General features: G+C 40.7%; 1 protein-coding gene across 3 annotated transcripts; it reads right to left on the bottom strand.

Annotated features, from left to right (window-relative positions):
- Nucleotides 1-1436: 1436 nt before the first annotated feature.
- Nucleotides 1437-6955, bottom strand: LOC138983541 (GPI mannosyltransferase 4-like). Of its 3 annotated transcripts, none has more exons than XM_070356808.1 (3): nucleotides 6855-6955; nucleotides 4587-4723; nucleotides 1437-3946 (listed from the first exon to the last, which is right to left on the bottom strand). In XM_070356808.1, exons 2-3 carry the CDS (start codon nucleotides 4693-4695, stop codon nucleotides 2322-2324), a joined length of 1734 nt encoding a protein of 577 aa, XP_070212909.1. In that variant the 5' UTR covers nucleotides 4696-4723; nucleotides 6855-6955; the 3' UTR covers nucleotides 1437-2321. The 3 variants fall into 3 exon arrangements, with proteins under 3 accessions (XP_070212909.1, XP_070212910.1, XP_070212908.1); XM_070356809.1 differs by lacking the exon at nucleotides 6855-6955 and adding an exon at nucleotides 6681-6810 and having other exon boundaries at nucleotides 4587-4731; XM_070356807.1 differs by lacking the exon at nucleotides 6855-6955 and adding an exon at nucleotides 6681-6810.
- Nucleotides 6956-20503: the final 13548 nt, after the last annotated feature.

The raw sequence follows: 20503 nt of genomic DNA, 5'->3' as shown, positions 1-20503 counted from the left end.
ATCTGACGAGGCCTACAACTTGTACAAGTCATAAAGCCTCCTGAAGAATTAACAAAAATGATGGGCCCGTCTGTTCCTGACACTGGTTTTGTTTGTCTTCATCCTAGTTTTGGATAATCTCAACTTTGCTTAAAGATCCATACAAAGATCATTTGTATCATATATTGCACTGTAATGAAAGAAGCTTGGAATTACTGTCAACTTTGTCATAAAACTAAGATCTTATCACTATCACCTGAAGCCAGATTATGATAACACTGGTGCAAAAGGAGACAGCCAAGATTATTAGAAAAGTGTTTTTATTTTGAGTAAATCTCTGTCAAGGAATAAAAATGGCGTAAAATAAACGACAAAGAATGTTAATAAGTGGTATTTTTTAGTTAATCTCTAAATCAAGTAGCGTGGAGCGATTGCATTATTTGACGATGGTGCTTATTTCCCTGTTACGCATTTTGTTCTGACTTGATTTGAAGGTCTGCGCTGAAATGACAATATATGTGCATGTACTGTCCACTGATATTGATAGCGTTACGATCGTTACTTTTACTTGGTCACTCTCTTTTGTTTTTGTTCATGGAATCAATGTATAATCTAAGTGCAATATTCTTGGAATAAAACGCATGACATTTTTCAGGGTCAGTGTTTGTTTCTTTTACTGAGAATATAATTATTGTTGTGCATTTGTGTTTACATGTCTCACAGTGGCACCAAAAACAGGCCAAACCTACACACAGTATTCTACAGTTGGTGCTCTACAAACAGGCCCATTCAACCCGTACTGGGCTAAGAACTTTACCATTTAATGACCATGGTTGACTATGGCGTCCATGATTTTAAATAGGCCATTTCCTGATTTTACAACTATTGGCGCTCAACACTTGACAGCAAGAAATGGATGCAAACAACATGTTGCATAATTGTGTGTGAACACATGTTGTGTACGTCTCTTTCTCTCTCGTTCGAATCTCGTAATCATGTTGAGGTCTCACAAAAAAATGCAGAAGCAGTTAGTCACATACTCGTCCAAAGCACCAATCCTCTTGGGTGTTAAAGGGCATATATACTGCCAAGCAGCATCGCAATTGACAGAAAATCTGTTCCCCGAAATCGGCGTATGCTGCCTGAATGGCGGGGTAAAAACGGTCATACACGTAAAAATCCACTCGTGCTGAAAACATGAGTGAACGTGTGAGTCTAAGCCCATGAACAAAGAAGAAGAAGAAGAAGACAAAAAATCCATGCCATGTGAATCGAGAAACAGTGAAGGAGAAAAACAGTTCTTACACACCATAACCCTCACTTAGTCTATTGCACAGGTCACATGCGGTTCGAGTGCTTTGTTTTTCAGAACACTTGATGTATTGTAAAACCAACCAATACACACACACAGACATATATTTCTTCCACAGCACATGCATGACTGCAAAACACACACATATTCTTCAATAGTATATTATCACTTGAAAACTGTACACAGCTAGTCTCTTGAAGTCAAATTAACAGCAGATTAAGAAAAGTCTGTTTTTAAAAACTGAGATATTTACGCTTCTATCAAATCATTGCCATCATTAACATTATGCCACCTAACCTTGAAAAAAGTCCAATGTGAATTTATCAGCACAGCGGTTGCGTTTTATACCTTTTTTTCAAATTACGTGTATACGGCACAAAATGACACTACACTACCATCTCTGTCTGAAAAAAATGAATATGGCACACATTAAAACCCCAAAGCTGTCTGGTTCAAAATAACACTGAGCTACTGTGGAACCTGGGGGCCCTGTGGCTCAGTTGGTAGAGCACTGGACTTGTGATCGAAAGGTCGCAGGTTCGAATTCGGGCTGGGACGGACACGGGTCAACTTTATGTGCAGACCTAGAGACGGAAGCCATGTCCCACCCCCGTGTCATCACAATGGCACGTAAAAGACCTTGGTCATTCTGCCATAAGTGCAGATGGCTGAATACACCTAAACACGCAGACACCTGGGTAGCGCGACTCCGTTGCTGCTAGCTTTCCACTGGGAGGAAGCGACCCGAATTTCCCAGCGATGGGACAATAAAATAATGAAAATGAAAAATGAAATGAAATGAAGTCACCCCAATTGAAGACCTTGCTTTTTCTGACTTTCTGTACTAACCTCTGTCATTTCAAGACTACCTTCTTTATAAGACCTGAATTTAATTTATCAGATTTGAGGTCTTAACAGGGTGTGGGGGTGTCCCCTGTAGCATACATAAATTGCATCTCAGTTTAAACGCTCATACACAAAATCTCAGTGTTGAAAAATAACTGCAGACCTGTTACCACCCGAAAAAAGCTCACATTTTGACTGACACGATCTTCAAACAAAACTGACGCAACAGACAGTACACATCTTCCTTTGTCTCTACTGAGAAATTACTTGGAAGTCTCTCCATCGATACGTGTGGACAGAACTGTCCCTCATCTATCTCTTGCCAGCCGGTAATGGATGTCACATCCAGTAGGGCTGTGGCCGGTAACAGCATAAAGAAATGACAGTTTATTTTGTCTGCATTGCACGATGCCTTCAGCTCTTCCATTCTCAGTTTCAAAGTTGGAGGACTGTTGTGTGCACCGATCATGTCATGAACGTGAAGCTTGATCTTTGACTCGTCACTGAAAAGCAAGTGTCGGGGAGGCATGTAGGTCGCGTATGACACAATATGATAATGAGACCCATGATTTACTGGGTCAGAGGAAATAACTTTAAAACGAGATTGCAGCGCTGACATCGCTGGCACCACACCCCCTTGGTGCAGCCAGCCAAACAGTACAAACGCCAGTATGTTGCACAGTAATGTCACAGCCTTAAAGGTTTTCCACTTAGCAATGCTGTTTCCAGCCACGCACACCACAGCCACTGGGACAACGGGCAGCAAGAACCTTGCCTCTTGATGCGGAAAAAACGAAAGTGAGATGATTGGAATGGTGACAATGGCGTACAGGACATCGTTGGGGTGTTTCGTGAGGCAGCGTCTGAACAAGGTCGCCAGATTCCAGAGGAACAGGAGAACCAGGGGTCCTAGCAGCATGGGGAAATTGACGAGGAAGTGAGTATACCAGGGATGCAGTCCATGCTCGGCCAAGTTCGACGCCTGCAGGTTATAGCGCATGAAGTTCAGCGGCGGAATCCTAAACCCAGACAGAACTGCACGCAGTGTGTGCTGAATCAAAGCAGTGTCACACTGCGAGATAGCAACATGGAGATCGCTCAAAAGGTGAGAGAAGTCTTGGTTGTAGTACAAGGAGCTGCTCACTGACATGACACAAAATGCCAGCAGGAAACCCATTGCAGTCAGAAACACAGTCATGAACTGAAACGTAGCTTTCAGTCTAGCAGAGTTGAGCTGATCCACCCACCAAACTAACGGAGCCAACGTAAACACTCCAAAAGTCGGCCTGTTGAAAATACCCATGCACAGCATAACCCCGAGGACAAAACTACACTTTCTGAATCGTCTGTACTCCTGTTTCACTGCAGCTTCTTCTGCAGGCGTCGGCTCAGCAGTTACTCTAACCGACCTCATTCTAGTGCAACACTGCACAAGATCTAACAGCAGAATACAAACTGCAGAAAACAGCAGAGTTTCCGTAGTGTTTGAAAATGATCGCACTAAGAATACCCACGTAACATACGACGTCAACCAGTACCACACCGCAACTCTGTCATCCACAGCAAAAAACGTACACAACTTTTTCACGAGGCAGTAGTTGACAAATCCAGCCAGGGCAAGAAGCATTCTGGGAAGGATGAGGACAGCGTAGGATTCTGAAATGAAGCCGGACATTTGAGGCGTATTCAGTGCCGCACGCAGAGCGTAAAAAGCCGGAGCAAAGAGAAGGTAGGAGAGGGAGACGTCTCGTAGCGGCATCTCACGGTTGAACTCCCAGGTTCTCAGGTGAGTGATGTTGAAAATATCACCTGAAAAGAAATGCATACATCTAAACTGCTGGCAAGTGGGATATGAATAAAATAGTACAGACTAAGATTTAATAATCAAACATGACAAACAGTAACAGTTAGTTTTGTCAATCAAAGGTACATCAAATAACACTTAACATCTAGGCGCGTGAACATCTCCTATCAGTGATTCAATCATTTCTGACAACTTCTGTCATTTCTTGTTCTTTCATTTTCAGATTCCTGCATTACACGTACATTTTTGTTTACTAACTCTGGCAAAAAAATGGACACTTAAATTGTCTTGTTTGGTGAGTAAAGATCTCTTTTGTTTTCAACACCAAACTAATAATTGCATGTATACGCTTTATTTTGTACCAACCGTTCCAAACAAAATTGAAAGAGTGAAATTCTTTGGAAAAAAGTTGGGTATTCTGCCATAAGTGACTTGGCTGATTACACAGTGAACTGTAGGTACACACCTGGTCAACCGTGACTCTTGTTGGTGACCCAAATGACCCACTCCCAACAAAGAAATAATAAAGTAGAGTAAAAGAAGTAAAAATATCCCACTTCTTTTTTACCCCCTCCCCTTATAGTTATACCCCCCCACACACACACACACACACACACACACTTTAGCACAGTGGTGTAGACTTACCAGCAAGCACCTCAGTAGACTGGAAGAACTCATCAGGATGGATGTAGCCAGGCTGCGGCCACAGCACGGTCACACCCATCACAGCCACCAGCACCCAGAGAACAGCCATCTTTTCCTGATCCTCTCACTATAAGCACCTTAGAATCTAAAGAGAAAAAAAAGGCAGAGTTACCCTTATATTCATGAATTCAAAAAATAAGAAAGGTCAAATTAATGGGCACTTTTAATTCCTGAAGTTCTTGTGAAGTTTTTGTTTAGTCCTGAATTAAATGTTCTAACTAATTGAACCAATCTTGTTTTATTTTATCATTGATTAAATTGAAACGATAGGAGTCTATCTGTTATGGACACACACACACACACACAAGGAATTCTGCAAGCAAACCACAAAGGAAATCTTGTTGCTTTATTGTCTGCGAACAAGTTTATAATTTCAAAAGATAATGCTAACTGAAAAGGATTAATCCAGGTCTGCAGTTGCCCTGATTCAAGTAATCAAATTCAAGGGACAATAATCTATTGAAACAAATATCGTGATCAAAAACTGGTCTTTTCAACTTCAGAAGATCTTTGAAAATCTCAACTCTCTTTTATTACTCAGCTGCACTGCGGTGAGAGTACAAATTAACGGTATGCCTAATTATAACAGCGTCTTGGCATTATACACTCGGATGAATACTCTGTACCGCATGCGGAAGTGTACAGACACTAAAAACGAAAATATCCCGCCCCACTTCTTTCTTACCGCCTCCCCTCATACCCCCCCCCCAACACACACACACTATAGAAATATGAAGACATTGCTCAGTTGTTGCATCTACAGGGACCTGTTTGAAGTAAAAGAAAACATACTTAAAAGTTTAATTTTGATTTTTCTGAAAGATGAATGTGTCCCCAAAACTACATGTTTTATCCCATATAGGCCCAAAAATCATCCATTTTGATCCATAAAGGCATAATTCACTCAAATATCACTTTTTAGGACAACCCCCCCTATGTTTTGATGATTGTTCATAACCTTTAAATAACAATTAAAAAGCTTGCATTGCCAAAGAACCAAATCTTCATGTCCGTGCTATCTCTGCCCTTGAATAAAATCGAGAGAACGATAATTTATGTATATATTTACGAGTTTTACTACCACACCTCTCATATGTTTTGTTTTTTTAAATGGTTTAAATATTAAGTGATTACAAGCACACATTGTCAGGGTTTTTTTCTATGAAAACTACAGGAAATGCAGTGGATGAATTGCATAGAAACAGGAAGTCTTTCTTTGATGTCATATTTCGAACAAATCTTTGATGTTTAGGATATATCCTGCTATAACCGGGTCATTAACACTATAGTTAATATGACTGTCATTGACTCAGGGTTTCATTTACTCGTGCGCCCTGCGCCATTGGCGGATTAAATCTGAAAATGTCCCATCACAATTCCCTTCAGTGCGTCAAAGGGCGCATTGAGATTACATACCAGTGCACCACCAAATGTACACTTTACATTGGATTGCACACAAACACACACACATTAACACGATATAGCGGCTAATTCTCAGATGGCACCATATTGCACCATTTTGCATCTTTGGTCAATCAAAACGCGTACAGGCCTCTTTGGCGCTTCTTGCCTTCGACTAGATGTCCCATCGGAATTTGGTTGAGGGGGACAAATGTCCCATTGCCTTTTTCTTCCAGGCTAAACCCTGTTGACTGTTTGGCTTTTGATTTCGAATTGGTGTGTGTTTAATTTTCCGGTGTGCCCTTTCAGTTTCGCATATTTTTAGATTAATGTTTCCTTCAGTTTTGTCTTTGAAGTTTGCTTTGATGGGTAATTTATGTCCTGTGCGTTGTTGTATAGAAGTGAACTTATCATACTTACGTGTCTGTTCGTTATCAGGCATGAAAACAGATGGATATTAAAAAAGAAGAAAAGCACACGGGAGGGGCGGTGCTCACGCACTGACGCAGGAGACAAACTTAGGTTCAGGGGCAATGTCCCCGAGCGGGGACCCAGGCTCCCCCACATCTGTGACTTTAATCGCCAATTTACTCCGCACTTTTGCTAAATATTATATGAATCGATGTGCCTTACCTTTCACTCTCAGCTGGTGAGAAAAGTTCTCGAAACCAAGTTTCAGTTTTCTGCGATGTGGGAGAGTGACTACCCTTGCAAAAGGCAACATTTGGACCGGAAAAGTAACGACAGAAAAAAGAAGACATTCCACGATTACGACTCCGTGAGTGATAGCAACCAAGAATACTGTACCATTCTGTTTGAAACTATGTTGTAGAACGATAGCAGTGAGTTTTGGAAGGCTATCGTTGACGAGCCAAGCTATCCGAACAAGTGTTGCGACCCATCTCGTCATTGGCGCTTTTCCGGAAATGACCTGCGCTTTGTTGGAATTCCAACAATGGCCGCCATTGTAGGAGTTCCAACTTTGCGCTACGCGATTCTAGATATGTACCGCGCGCATTGTGAGAATTCTGCTCTTTCTTAGAATGCGATGTAAAATGATACAAGTCATGATGGCCTAAATGACTAAATGTAAAAAGCAAAAACACTTTTGATAACTTCGGCGGGCTGTAACTTGTGACAACACAGTCACGGTTCAACGACCCATCCCACTCGACCAAAACGCACCAATTTTACGTAATTTTTAACGTTTCAGATCTTACAACAAAACTGACACAACAAGAGTGTTCCGATATTACTTTTCACTGGTAACTATCGATTGTAATATTTTTTTACTCAGCCGGTCTTAAACCAGTGATTATATATTAAACTCGCACAGCCGTCTCTATGGGCTGAGAGACAGCATTACGTCCCTTTACTGAGTAGGCTCTTGTCACTGCATGGCAATCTAGGCTCTTGAAACGTGATGTGCAAGTCTGTGCGCTATAATTGATGTGATTGATTGTTGCAAAATGTTGATTCAAATTAAAGATGATTTCAGCCTGTTGCCTAACAAACTAACACTCTACTCTGAGAAAAAAATCATTGTGTTCAAAATAGATCGAGACAGCAGCAACTAGCTAGCCGTGCATGCGCTGAGTGTCACTGAGAGAATTGTTACGTACACAGTGTAACCCCCCCCCCCCCCCCCCCCCTATGATTCAAGACGTCCCCTGTATAACTGTATAAGACCTTGCTTTTTCATACACATTATTCATGACCTGTGAAAAGGGTATACTTTTTTTGTGCCAGTCGAAGGGTTGCCATTTCTAGAACGAGGGAGCTCGTTTCCGGAAATGCGGCGCTTTATTGGAAATCAAATGAGGTTTCGGGAAATCCCGATTATTCCAACTCTGCCCCGGATTCTTACTTTGCGCCCAACACAAGTATAAAGAGTTGCTTCCCTTACAGCGTCCTCTCGGTAGAAAAAAGAGTTGCTTCCCGTGGCAGTGTGTGTGTCAGCAGGAAACAATATAGCGCTTCTTTCAAGTTATCAAAACCACACAATTGTTTGGTCCACTTGCTAAATTACATGCTTTGGTAAGTAATGCTGATGCATCATTGTTTTTTTGGTGTATTTTTACATTTAGTCAAGTTTTGACTAAATGTTTTAACGTAGAGGGGGGAATCGAGACGAGGGTCGTGCTGTGTGTGTGTGTGTGTGTGTGTGTGTGTGTGTGTGTGTGTGTGTGTGTGTGTGTGTGTCTGTCTGTCTGTGTGTGTGTGTGTGTGTGTGTAGAGCGATTCAGACTAAACTACTGGGCCGATCTTTATGAAATTTGACATGAGAGTTCCTGGGTATGATATCCCCGGACATATTTTTCATTTTTTCGATAAATACCTTTGATGACGTCATATCCGGCTTTTTGTAAAAGTTGAGGCGGCACTGTCACACCCTCATTTTTCAATTAAATTGATTGAAATTTTAGGAAAGCAATCTTCGACGAAGGCCGGGGTTTGATATTGCATTTCAGCTTGGTGGCTTAAAAACTAATGAGTGAGTTTGGTCATTAAAAATCGGAAACTTGTAATTAAAAATATTTTTTTATTAAACGATCCAAAAACAATTTCATCTTATTCTTCGTCATTTTCTGATTCCAAAAACATATACATATGTTATATTTGGATTAAAAACAAGCTCTGAAAATTAAAAATATAAAAATTATGATCAAAATTAAATTTCCGAAATCGATTCAAAAACTATTTCATCTTATTCCTTGTCGGTTCCTGATTCCAAAAACATATAGATATGATATGTTTGGATTGAAAACACGATCAGAAAGTTAAAACGAAGAGAGGTACAGTGAAGCGTGCTATGAAGCACAGCGCAATCGCTACCGCGCCAAACAGGCTCGTCACTTTCACTGCCTTTTGCACTAGCGGCGGACTACGTTCAGTTTCATTCTGTGAGTTCCACAGCTTGACTAAATGTAGTAATTTCGCCTTACGCGACTTGTTTACATTTAGTCAAGTTTTGACTAAATGTTTTAACATAGAGGGGGGAATCGAGACGAGGGTCGTGGTGTATGTGTGTGTGTGTGTCTGTCTGTCTGTGTGTGTGTGTAGAGCGATTCAGACTAAACTACTGGACCGATCTTTATGAAATTTGACATGAGAGTTCCTGGGTATGATATCCTCAGAAATTTTTTTCATTTTTTTGATAAATGTCTTTGATGACGTCATATCCGGCTTTTCGTGAAAGTTGAGGCGGCACTGTCACGCTCTCATTTTTCAACCAAATTGGTTGAAATTTTGGTCAAGTAATCTCCGACGAAGCCCGGACTTCGGTATTGCATTTCAGCTTGGTGGCTTAAAAATTAATTAATGACTTTGGTCATTAAAAATCTGAAAATTGTAAAAAAAATATTTTTTTATAAAACGCTCCAAATTTACGTGCAGCTTATTCTCCATCATTTTCGGATTCCAAAAACATATAAATATGTTATATTTGGATTAAAAACAAGCTCTAAAAATTAAAAATATAAAAATTATGATCAAAATTAAATTTTCGAAATCAATTTAAAAACACTTTCATCTTATTCCTTGTCGGTTCCTGATTCCAAAAACATATAGATATGATATGTTTGGATTGAAAACACGCTCAGAAAGTTAAAACGAAGAGACGTACAGAAAAGCGTGCTATCCTTCTCAGCGCAACTACTACCCCGCTCTTCTTGTCAATTTCACTGCCTTTGCCATGAGCGGTGGACTGACGATGCTACGAGTATACGGTCTTGCTGCGTTGCATTGCGTTCAGTTTCATTCTGTGAGTTCGACAGCTACTTGACTAAATGTTGTATTTTCGCCTTACGCGACTTGTTTACTGTTGTGATAGGGGTTACTTTCACATCAGCAAGAATGTCAAGTTGCACACCTGCCAGTGGAATATCTTCCAAACTGAAGTCACGTTGTGGAAAAAATCCCGGCCTTGGCGGGACCAGCCACTTCAAGTCGGTACTAACACTGCTGATGCAATGCCGGTAAAAGTATTGGCGCTTCTTGACAGATAAGCATCAGTTTTGCTTATCCTTTTCACCCCAGCTGACCCCCCAACATCCTCAAACTCATCCGGCATAATATAAGTTGCTACTGCACTCACTGACAATACCAGAGAAAAAAAAAACTTGAAATAGCCTACACTGGGTACAGCGTGGCTTCGGTCTGTGAGGCTCTTTATAGTCCAATCAAATTCTCCACAAAAAGGCCTCAACCTTAAACTATTAAAATCAAATTTGATCTCAGCTGTTCTGTACTAAGTGAATGTGTGTGCAGTTGATAACATATCCAAAATCCGCTAAAATCCGCCGGGCGGAACAGTGTTTTTTCGGGGGTCAAAGCGTGCAACCTTTCAGAAAAGTGGAATAAAGACTGACCATTCTCTGGCAGCCAGTTGGAAAGTCGGAACCCAAAAGAAATAATTGCACTACATACTAGACATCCCTTTGACTATTTTTCACCATAATCAAATCATAAATAACAATTCCGGATTCAACAGGTCGTATTATTTTCATAAATGGTGCCTTTTTTCAAGTAATTTTCGGCAAGACGCTTGTACACAAATTGGTATACCTTCCAAGAATAACATAGAAGCAGAATTTATGAAAGTGAATACGTGGCCCAGTCATTCATGATAAATATGGAGCACTGCGCAGCTTAAAACGTGACATCGTGTGTGCATACGATCCTTACCTATCTCCCTACCCCCATAAATTGCCAAACGACGCTATCCCTCAGTTCCACCCACTATTTTGACTGAACAACAGGCAACTTGTTAAAAAAAATGCTTCAACGCATCATTATATGTCACGACCATGTCAGTATCAGTAAAAGACAAGACCAACATTATCTAGATATTAAACATTGATATTCTAACTTGTCTTTTCAAGTCCTTTCATCTGTCCCGAAGAATTAACCTTCACCGGGCGTCATGGATCGTGTACGCCCCAGAGGCCCACAAAATCGACTTTATCTCTGAAGCTATTTTCATTTTCTGACAGTTACGGACCCGTCTTCCCCTGTTACGTGCCCCAGGCATTAAAACTTTTCTCTAACCTCATGTATTTTTTAGCTAGTTTTACGTGAAAGTAGTTGGAGGTTTTTGGAGGTTTTTGCATTTTAGTCAAGTAACGCAGGTTTGTTCGTTCCGCTTTATTACAGTTAAACACATAGATTTCAGATACTACTACGGTCACTCTGATCATGAGCTCTTTGAAGATGTTATTAACCACGCTGTTAATGCCCATAGTGACAACGAACTTGCAATACGCGGTACGGGTTCTCACACTAAATTCACAGACTGGGAAAAGATCATACGTATGGACAGATTTTAAAGTGGTCCCATCAATTCTTCAAAAGCATGTTAAAACTTGCGAAAGAAACCACACACACAAAAGTTAAATCGTGTTTGATGATGCAAAGAAAATAAATATTCCAGCAATTTCAACAACAACAACAACAACAAAATTGTCTTTTTAAGTCCTTTCATTTGTCCCGAAGAATTGAGACTTCATGTAATCTCCAATCACCATACGACCTTCCTGTTTTGAAAGATTATCTTTGAAAACAAACAAATAAACGATGACGTTTTTTGAACTACACAGTCTGGATGATGTGGGTCGTGGACGACCCAAATGGAATGACGTAAGGAATTAATGTACGCTGTTTATCCTTATTCGGACGGCGTGGGTCGACCATACTCTGCAAAGAAGAGACAACGCGTTTATTCCTATTCGGATTGTCACACACACACACACACAGCACACACACACACACGCGCGCGCGTGCGCGGCTGCTCAAGTATACCGGAAAGTGATCTTTGGGACAAAACTTAAAATCTAGGGTGTTCCTCTGTAAAACAAAGAGCATGTTGCTGACATGTTGTCAAAGAAAACTAATAATCAATATGAGAGAGAGAGTGAGAGAGAGAGAGAGAGACAGAGACAGAGAGACAGAGAGACAGACAGACAGACAGACAGACAGACAGACTGAGACAGACAGATAACAGAATCTGGGAAATTCAGCCTGTGAAGTTGCAGTAGCCCCAGCAAGGACAGGGTACGTGCTTTTATCACAAGTAATTTACATCACTTCGCGGCGGATCAATGAAGCTGCAGCTTTAATGACAAGAAGAGATTCATCGTAAGATTTTACTGTTGCTGCTCCTTGTGAAAGTCATTGATTCTTAAAGCTGTTCTCTTCAGAGTCAGTACGTCAGGTTTTCCATCTGCCTCGGCAATAACGATACTATCGCCGAAATGTTAATTTAGTTTTTCATGTATGGAATATTGTAGGGACTATGCTTTTCTTCCTCCTCTGAATCGGTTTGCATTATGTTTTTCATCACCTGCACCAGTTCACGAATGGTAAGTTGTTCATTCACCTTGTCTTGACAGTATTTGACTACCTCCTCGAAGGCAGACACGCGTGCCTTGTCTTCCGGTCGGCCTACACGCAATTTCTTCTTTGCAGGCTCGTGTGGATGAACGAAAATCCCAGGAATCTGTATCTGTAAGCCGTGTCTGAAACTATCTTATGTCTTTCGCAAAGCAGTCTTGCAAGAAATCTAGCCTTGTCTGCACTTGTCTTCATCAACTGTCATCTCTTGTTTTGCAACTCAGGCTGCATCACTGTGTCTTGAAATGTGTTCTTTGTACTTACTTTCACAAGATTCACTCCAACAGATTTTTGGCTCACGTAAGTGTAGCCTATGCGATCGTAACTTTGTCTGTCTGTGCGTGCGTGTGTGTGTGTGTGTGTTTGTGCGTGTGTATGTCTGTGGTAGAAACTCTAACATTTGAAGACGTCACATTACATTGACGTCACATTATGACGTAAGAGGGTTAGACGTCACGCGAAGGAAGTACTGAAAGTCTCGGTCATTATTATTTTGAGCGGGCCGAGACTCTGTTGGCAGTCGTGTCCCTGTAAGTAGGCTACATGGAGACGACAGATCTAGATCTAGTGTCTCGCTTTCTTGCACAGTTTCACCTATGCTCTTTCTGTGAGTGTGTGTGTGTGTGTGTGTGTGTGTGTGTGTGTGTGTGTGTGTGTGTGTGTGTGTGTGTGTGTGTGTGTGTGTGTGTGTATGTGTGGCGGAGTGATTGAGTTTGTGTTACTGTTTGTCGATTTCTTACGTGAGCCTTGATGGCTTCGCCTCTTGTTTCTTCTTCGAGAGATACTCACCTTTTCCACAGAAGAGACAGTGGGATCTAGAGTCATAAAGGGCTTCCTCGCATCAAAGTCGCTTCTTCAGGCTTTACTTTGGTCGGAGTTTCCTTCTCGGATGTCTTCTTTAAGCTAGTTTCAATTCTGTTCGGATCAGTGTACTCGCGACGACAGTCATTGTGAACATAAGGCCAACAAGAAAAATATGTCTGTTTCCGGTAACATCGCCAAAAAAAATAGGGTCGGTCGGTCGTTTTTTTTTGTTTTTGTTTTTTATAAACAAACAAAAAAACAAAAACACTTTTTCTTACGTTTTCAGAGGGATTCCCGGCGTCATTGGCCGCCATGTTTTTTTCGCGTGACGACGGAAACGGGAGGCAAGTCTCTTCGAATGTGAAGTCTCATCGACCGATTTCCTCCCGTTTTTTTGGTGGTTTTTTTTTGTGTGTGCGAAAAGCGAAAAAAACCGTTACGGTCGGCGCTTAAAAATAGGGTCGGTCGGGTTACCGGAAACAGACATATTTTTCTTTTTGGCCTAATCTCCAACATCTGCATGCATGTTTTCTTCACCCCTTCCTTGACTTGCGGTGTTGATTCCGGCACAACCTTTTGCCGTAAGTTTAACTAGTTCATTGCAGGACTTGATTTGGCAGATGATGCATTTTCCCTCGTCATTCTGTAAAGGTATCATAATGCTTAGCTAAAGAAATCTAATGCACAATATTAAACAGACTGACCTCTTTTGTGATATGTTTCACCCCCAAAGCATTAGTTTTGAAGTAGAAGTCGCTTTTACACACACCCGCTACTTTAAGCATGCACGCGTATAATTATACGCACGTACGCATACGCAGTCCGCATGTAAGTACGCAAATGCACGCCGGCATGCAATTAAATGCATACACACGCATGCATACACTCGCACGAATGCGCACGCACGCATGAGCGCATAATTTATGTTCACAGGCGCTCCTAAAAAAAACAAAAATTGAACATCAAACAGAAACATTTTAGTCATATTCTAGTCATAAGTCGGCTTGCCATACTTTTCGTTCACGGCGGAGAGTAAAACCCTACTTCACCCCTTAGTTTTGTTTGCTTCAGTATCACAACGCAATAAATGTAAGAGAGAAGACTAAACAAAGATGAAACATTAACAAATCTACAGCGCTAGGCACAAACATTTCAAGTACACTCAGTGCAAGTGTTCGAATTATCGTGGCGGGTAAACTTCGAAGGCCCTACCCACCAAGCTATCGCTCAATTCACTCAATAACAACGCGTACGCGATAAAAACAGCTAAATCAGTTGTGTCATCTACTTGTTGAATCTCTACATTTAGCAATAATCATTAATATTCAAGGTTCCAACACAAATTGCTCGCGTACCTCTGAGTTTTTTCCTGCCGACTGGCAATCGGCGGTGTCGTCTGCTGCAGACATTTTTTCAAGGTTATGTCAACTTCCGGTATGGAAGGCGATTTGAGTCAATTATGCGGCGCAGCTCATTTCAAGCGAAGATTTAACGTTCTTCCGACACATGTACAACGGCGGATTTGTTTGCTCTAACTTTATTACTACCTTGTAATTCTAAAACCGTGAAGTTTTAATTTGATTGTATTTGTTCAACCTTTAATTTCATAATTCTCAGACTATTTAAGCCTGGAGGCAGGGAAAGTGCAGAGAGGTAGTCTCTTTTTGGCACAAAAAGTTAGAACACAGTACAAAATGAAAAACAAATATCCAGTAAGTCTGAGATGTGTGACGACACACGCGGACGAATACTACGAAAAAGACACTTCAGCTTTTAATAGTATAAATAGCATATATAGTAGCTTTGAATGTCACTCGTGATACATCTTTCTAAGTGAAGAGCTTAGAGGTAGCTTTCTTAAAGTTACTGAACTTGTGACGTCTGGGGGAACGGAGCCCAAAGGGCTTTCAGTCATGCCTCAGGCAGCTATCCGTTTGAAAACAAAACAAAAACTGTAACAACAACAAATCTGTAAGTTTCATTGACTTTCATGCAAGGAGTCAAAAACTGCAATTCTTTTTACGAATTAAGTATGAGAATTCATGGTCCTCGCCCAGGCTCGCATCAGGTCCCGCACGTGACTAATTACGTCAAAAGCCTTCATGGAAGTTTACTAGTCTCAGCGAGAGGGAGAATTCTTTCTATTTTGGGGACTTTACGCCAAGACATTGTGTTCAATAACAAGAAAATTGTAAAAGACACGCAGCCTTGAGCCCCAGAACGTGATCACGGGAAATGTTAATTACATTCTGGCGGGAGTTGCGAACTGACAAACCGCATGGAGTTTCGTTTGTTTGGCAACACTAGATATATGTATATGCAACTGTGTAATAGTTGTGCAAAGCTTTTGACTGTTTATATCGTAATCTACGACAAAAAGACAAAAAGTTCCTTTATGCAATGATGTACGTGACTCGTGCAATCCCCATTTAATCTAAGGCAAAAAAACAAAAATAGTCTGTTTACGGTATCCCGACCGACCCTATTTTTTCGCGCGACCCTAGACTTTTTTTTGGCATTTGGGGGAAAAAAAGAAGAAAAAAAGTCTGTTTTTTGGCAAAATAACTTAAAAATATGGTTTTTTGGAGAAAAAAAAATAAAAAAATAAAAAAAATCCCGGTTTACCGACCCTATTTTTTTGGCCTATGTTACCGTAAACAGACTTTTTTTTTGTTTTGCCTAAGCAATTTTGTGTAATGCATAATGATTTTTCAGGGGTGCAAAGAAGTGCACATGTATATAGCCTATATATGTCTTATCAGAAACACGTCGTTGAATTTTGCTGCAAAGATATTTCATTGTTACATTTTCAGTAGCGACCAACCTTTGGTTGTTTAACTAACAGAGGACATTTTGATTATAATATTCTCTCTGACGTTATGGAAGATTTGTACACCCATCTTCTATTCAGATATGTGAGTACATATATGTATAGGTTACAACACGAGTGGTTTTTATATTTAGTCAAGTTTTGACTAAATATTTTAACATAGAGGGGGGAATCGAGACGAGGGTCGTGGTGTATGTGTGTATGTGTGTATGTGTGTGTGTGTGTGTGTGTGTGTGTGTGTGTATGTGTGTGTGTGTGTGTCTGTCTGTGTGTGTGTGTGTGTGTGTGTGTGTGTAGAGCGATTCAGACTAAACTACTGGGCCGATCTTTATGAAATTTGACATGAGAGTTCCTGGGTAAGATATCCCCGGATATTTTTTTCATTTTTTCGATAAATACCTTTGATGACGTCATATCCGGCTTTTTGTAAAAGTTGAGGCGGCACTGTCACACCCTCATTTTTCCATGAAATTGATTGAAATTTTGGCAAAGCAATCTTCGACGAAGGCCGGACTTCGATATTGCATTTCAGCTTGGTGGCTTAAAAACTAATGAGTGAGTTTGGTCATTAAAAATCGGAAACTTCTAATTAAAATTATATTTTTATTAAATGATCCAAAAACAATTTCATCTTATTCTTCGTCATTTTCTGATTCCAAAAACATATAAATATGTTATATTTGGATTAAAAACAAGCTCTGAAAATTAAAAATATAAAAATTATGATCAAAATTAAATTTCCGAAATCGTTTTAAAAACTATTTCATCTTATTCCTTGTCGGTTCCTGATTCCAAAAACATATAGATATGAAAGTTAAAACGAAGAGAGGTACAGTAAAGCGTGCTATGAAGCACAGCGCAATCGCTACCGCGCCAAACAGGCTCGTCCCTTTCACTGCCTTTTGCACTAGCGGCGGACTACATTCAGTTTCATTCTGTGAGTTCCACAGCTTGACTAAATGTAGTAATTTCGCCTTACGCGACTTGTTTTTATATGGCTTGTATTTCAGTCAAGACCCAGCGGATAAATATCATAGGGAGTGTATCCCGATATATATATATATAATTTTTTTTTTCTCTTTCTCTGCTAAGAGATTTTAACAAATCTCGGAAGTAAGTCTCTGCTGACTTTCAATTGTTTCTTTCACAATTTCTGATGTTCTCTCTATGTCTCTCTCTGTCTCTGTCTGTCTCTGTCTGTCTGTCTGTCTGTCTGTCTGTCTGTCTGTCTCTCTCTCTCTCTCTCTCTCTCTCTCTCTCTCTCTCTCTCTCTGTCTCTCTCTCTCTCTCTCTCTCTCTCTCTCTCTCTCTCTCTCTCTCTCTCTCTCTCTCTCTCTCTCTCAGTATCAGTGGTGTTTTAAGGGCAGGAGCTGCCATTTTTCTTATCCAAGTCATTTGACCACAGCAATCATGAAAAACAGTTAAATACATACAAATGTTGCTTTGAGGGTAAACAAATTATGAAAACTGGAAAAATGGGTATCTCTGCGTGTAGAGCGATTCCAAGAAAACTACTGGACCGATCTCATGAAACTTTTACATTCAAATTCTTCCCAAATGATATTCCGAGAAAAAAACCATTTTTTTTTATAAATGTCTTTGATGACGTCATATCCGGCTTTTAGTCAAAGTTGAGACAGCACTGTCACGCCCTAATTTTTCGATCAAATTTTGTTCAAACAATCTTTGACTAAATCCGGACAATAGGATTGCATTCCAGCTTGGAAGCTTAAACACTTATTGAAGAGTTTAATCATTTAAAAGCTCAAAATTCAATCAATAATAAAAGTACAACTAGAGATTCAACCACAATTGCATTGTATTCTTTATTGTTCACTGAATCCAAACATGCATATCATATACAGCGGAACCCCTCTTTTAACACTTCCCAATTTAAGACTTCCCCCCTATTTGACCCTGGGTTTTTTCTCAAAATGTGTGTTCATGACCTCTGTAAATTAGCCTCCATTTTAAGACTCCCTCCTTTTTAAGACCTGATTTTCTCAGATTTTTGGAGGTCTTAAAATGGTGTTTCCACTGTACCAGGCACCGCAGCACGCACCTGACGCCGGGGAGGACCAGAACACAGTGGTGAACAGTACGAGGGAGCAGACCACGCCTGGCCCTGTCAACGGCCCAGAGAGAGTGACCAGCGTGACGTCACCAAGCCCTACAGACCGTCAGCAGACTGGTATGGACGTCACTCCGAGCGCTGCAGAGGTCTGCTTCTGCTTCAGATCAACAACCGGCCCCACCTGAGGACAAGGGCGGGGACAAAGCCGTGTGACACGAGCGCCACGTGTATTTCCAGGGTTTCATCTACAGTGTGTTGACTGGACTAAACTGAACTTTATTACACCCCCGGTATAGGGGTGTGTATAGGTTTCACTCGATGTGTTTGTGTGTTTGTGGCGGTGTTTGTGTTCGCAAGTAGATCTCAAGAATGAACGGACCGATCGTCACCAAACTTGGTGAACAGGTTCTATACATTCCCGAGACGGTCCTTACAAAAATTGGGACCAGTCAAACACACGGTTAGGGAGTTATTGGTGGATTAAAATTATACAACGACTTATAGACGGACACCCCCGTTGGTCAAAGGGAAATAACCATTCTCACTGCCACCAACTGAGAAGGTTATTTCCCTTGACGGGGGTGTTTTTCCTATCAGAGGAATTTCTTGTTTACCAAGGAAACAGATCAAAGGCTACGCCTTTTTTTTAGAATCTGTCCTTGAACACACACACACACACACACGCACGCACGCACGCACGCACGTACGCACGCTCTCTCACACACACACACACATACACACACACACACACACGCACGCACGCACGCGCACACACACACACACTCATACACACACCCACACACACACACGCACACACACACATACACTCCAGTTACACTAAAAGATTAGCGCTAAGGAAAGCAAAAAACACCTCTACCCAAAAAATAATAATATACACATGTGTCAAATGATGATGATGATGATGATGATGACAGGGTTCAGCCTGCAAGAAAAAGACAATTGGACAATTTTGTCCCCCTCAACTGAACTCCGATGGGACGTAGTCGAAGACAGGCTTAGGGGCCCCGGATGTGATTTTGTCCAAAGATGCAAAATGGTGCATAAGCCATTAGGTTGCCATTTGAAAATGTCCCACTGTATAATCATGTTATCGTGGTGTGTGTGTGTGTGTGTGTGTGTGTGTGTGTGTGTGTGTGTGTGTGTGTGTGTGTGTGTGTGTGTGTGTGTGTGTGTGTGTGTGTGTTTTGATGTCAGAGACTCGTGTTTACATGTTAAATGTTCAGCATTAGGCGCCCACATAGGTTAGCAGATGCATACGTTAGCGAACATATAATATCAAAATCGGCAGATGTTCTTCGCAGAGCAAAATAAAAGTTCTTTGATTTTAATTCATAAAGGACCGAACTCATTGTTTTTACATTTAGTCAAGTTTTGACTAAATGTTTTAACATAGAGGGGGAATCGAGACGAGGGTCGTGGTGTGTGTGTGTGTGTGTGTGTGTGTGTGTGTGTGTGTGTGTGTGTGTGTGTGTGTGTGTGTGTGTGTGTGTGTGTGTGTGTGTGTGTGTGTGTGTGTGTGTGTGTGTGTGTGTGAAAATCTGAAAATTGTAAAAAAAACATTTTTTTTATAAAACGATCCAAATTTACGTTCATCTTATTCTTCATCATTTTCTGATTCCAAAAACATATAAATATGTTATATTTGGATTAAAAACAAGCTCTGAAAATTAAAAATATAAAAATTATGATTAAAATTAAATTTCCGAAATCGTTTTAAAAACTATTTCACCTTATTCCTTGTCGGTTCCAGATTCCAAAAACATATAGATATGATATGTTTGGATTAAAAACACGCTCAGAAAGTTAAAACGAAGAGAGGTACAGTAAAGCGTGCTGTGAAGCACAGCGCAACCGCTAGCAGCGCCAAACAGGCTCGTCACTTTCACTGCCTTTTGCACTAGCAGCGGACTACGTTCAGTTTCATTCTGTGAGTTCCACAGCTTGACTAAATGTAGTAATTTCGCCTTACGCGACTTGTTATATTGGTTATCGTGTGTTCAAGCCTGCATGTGTTAGTTTAAATTCGTTATGTTTGTGTTGTCTGCTCCAGAGATGTATAGTTCGTACATTTGAGCGTTCGGAACTTTTCAGTCGCTAAAAGTAGTGCCCACAAAGTGAAGCTTCTCAACCCATGAGCTATCGAGGATTCCGTTAGGTTGCTGGGTGGTTATCGAAAATAAACATCCCTTCCAGTTTACAGATGCAAAGAAGCAACAACAACAAAAGGGGGGGGAGGGGGGGTAAATGTTAGTAATATCCATTAAATTTTGACAGGGACATGGAAACTTCGCCTTTCGTTTAAGAAACGTATGGAAACGAATATCAAACTTTCACGCT

This window comes from Littorina saxatilis, linkage group LG13 (genome assembly GCF_037325665.1).
Source record: "Littorina saxatilis isolate snail1 linkage group LG13, US_GU_Lsax_2.0, whole genome shotgun sequence".
Classification (NCBI taxonomy): domain Eukaryota; kingdom Metazoa; phylum Mollusca; class Gastropoda; order Littorinimorpha; family Littorinidae; genus Littorina; species Littorina saxatilis.
The sequence above is the reverse complement of the archived record's forward strand: the minus strand, read 5'-3'. Positions and strand labels throughout refer to the sequence as shown.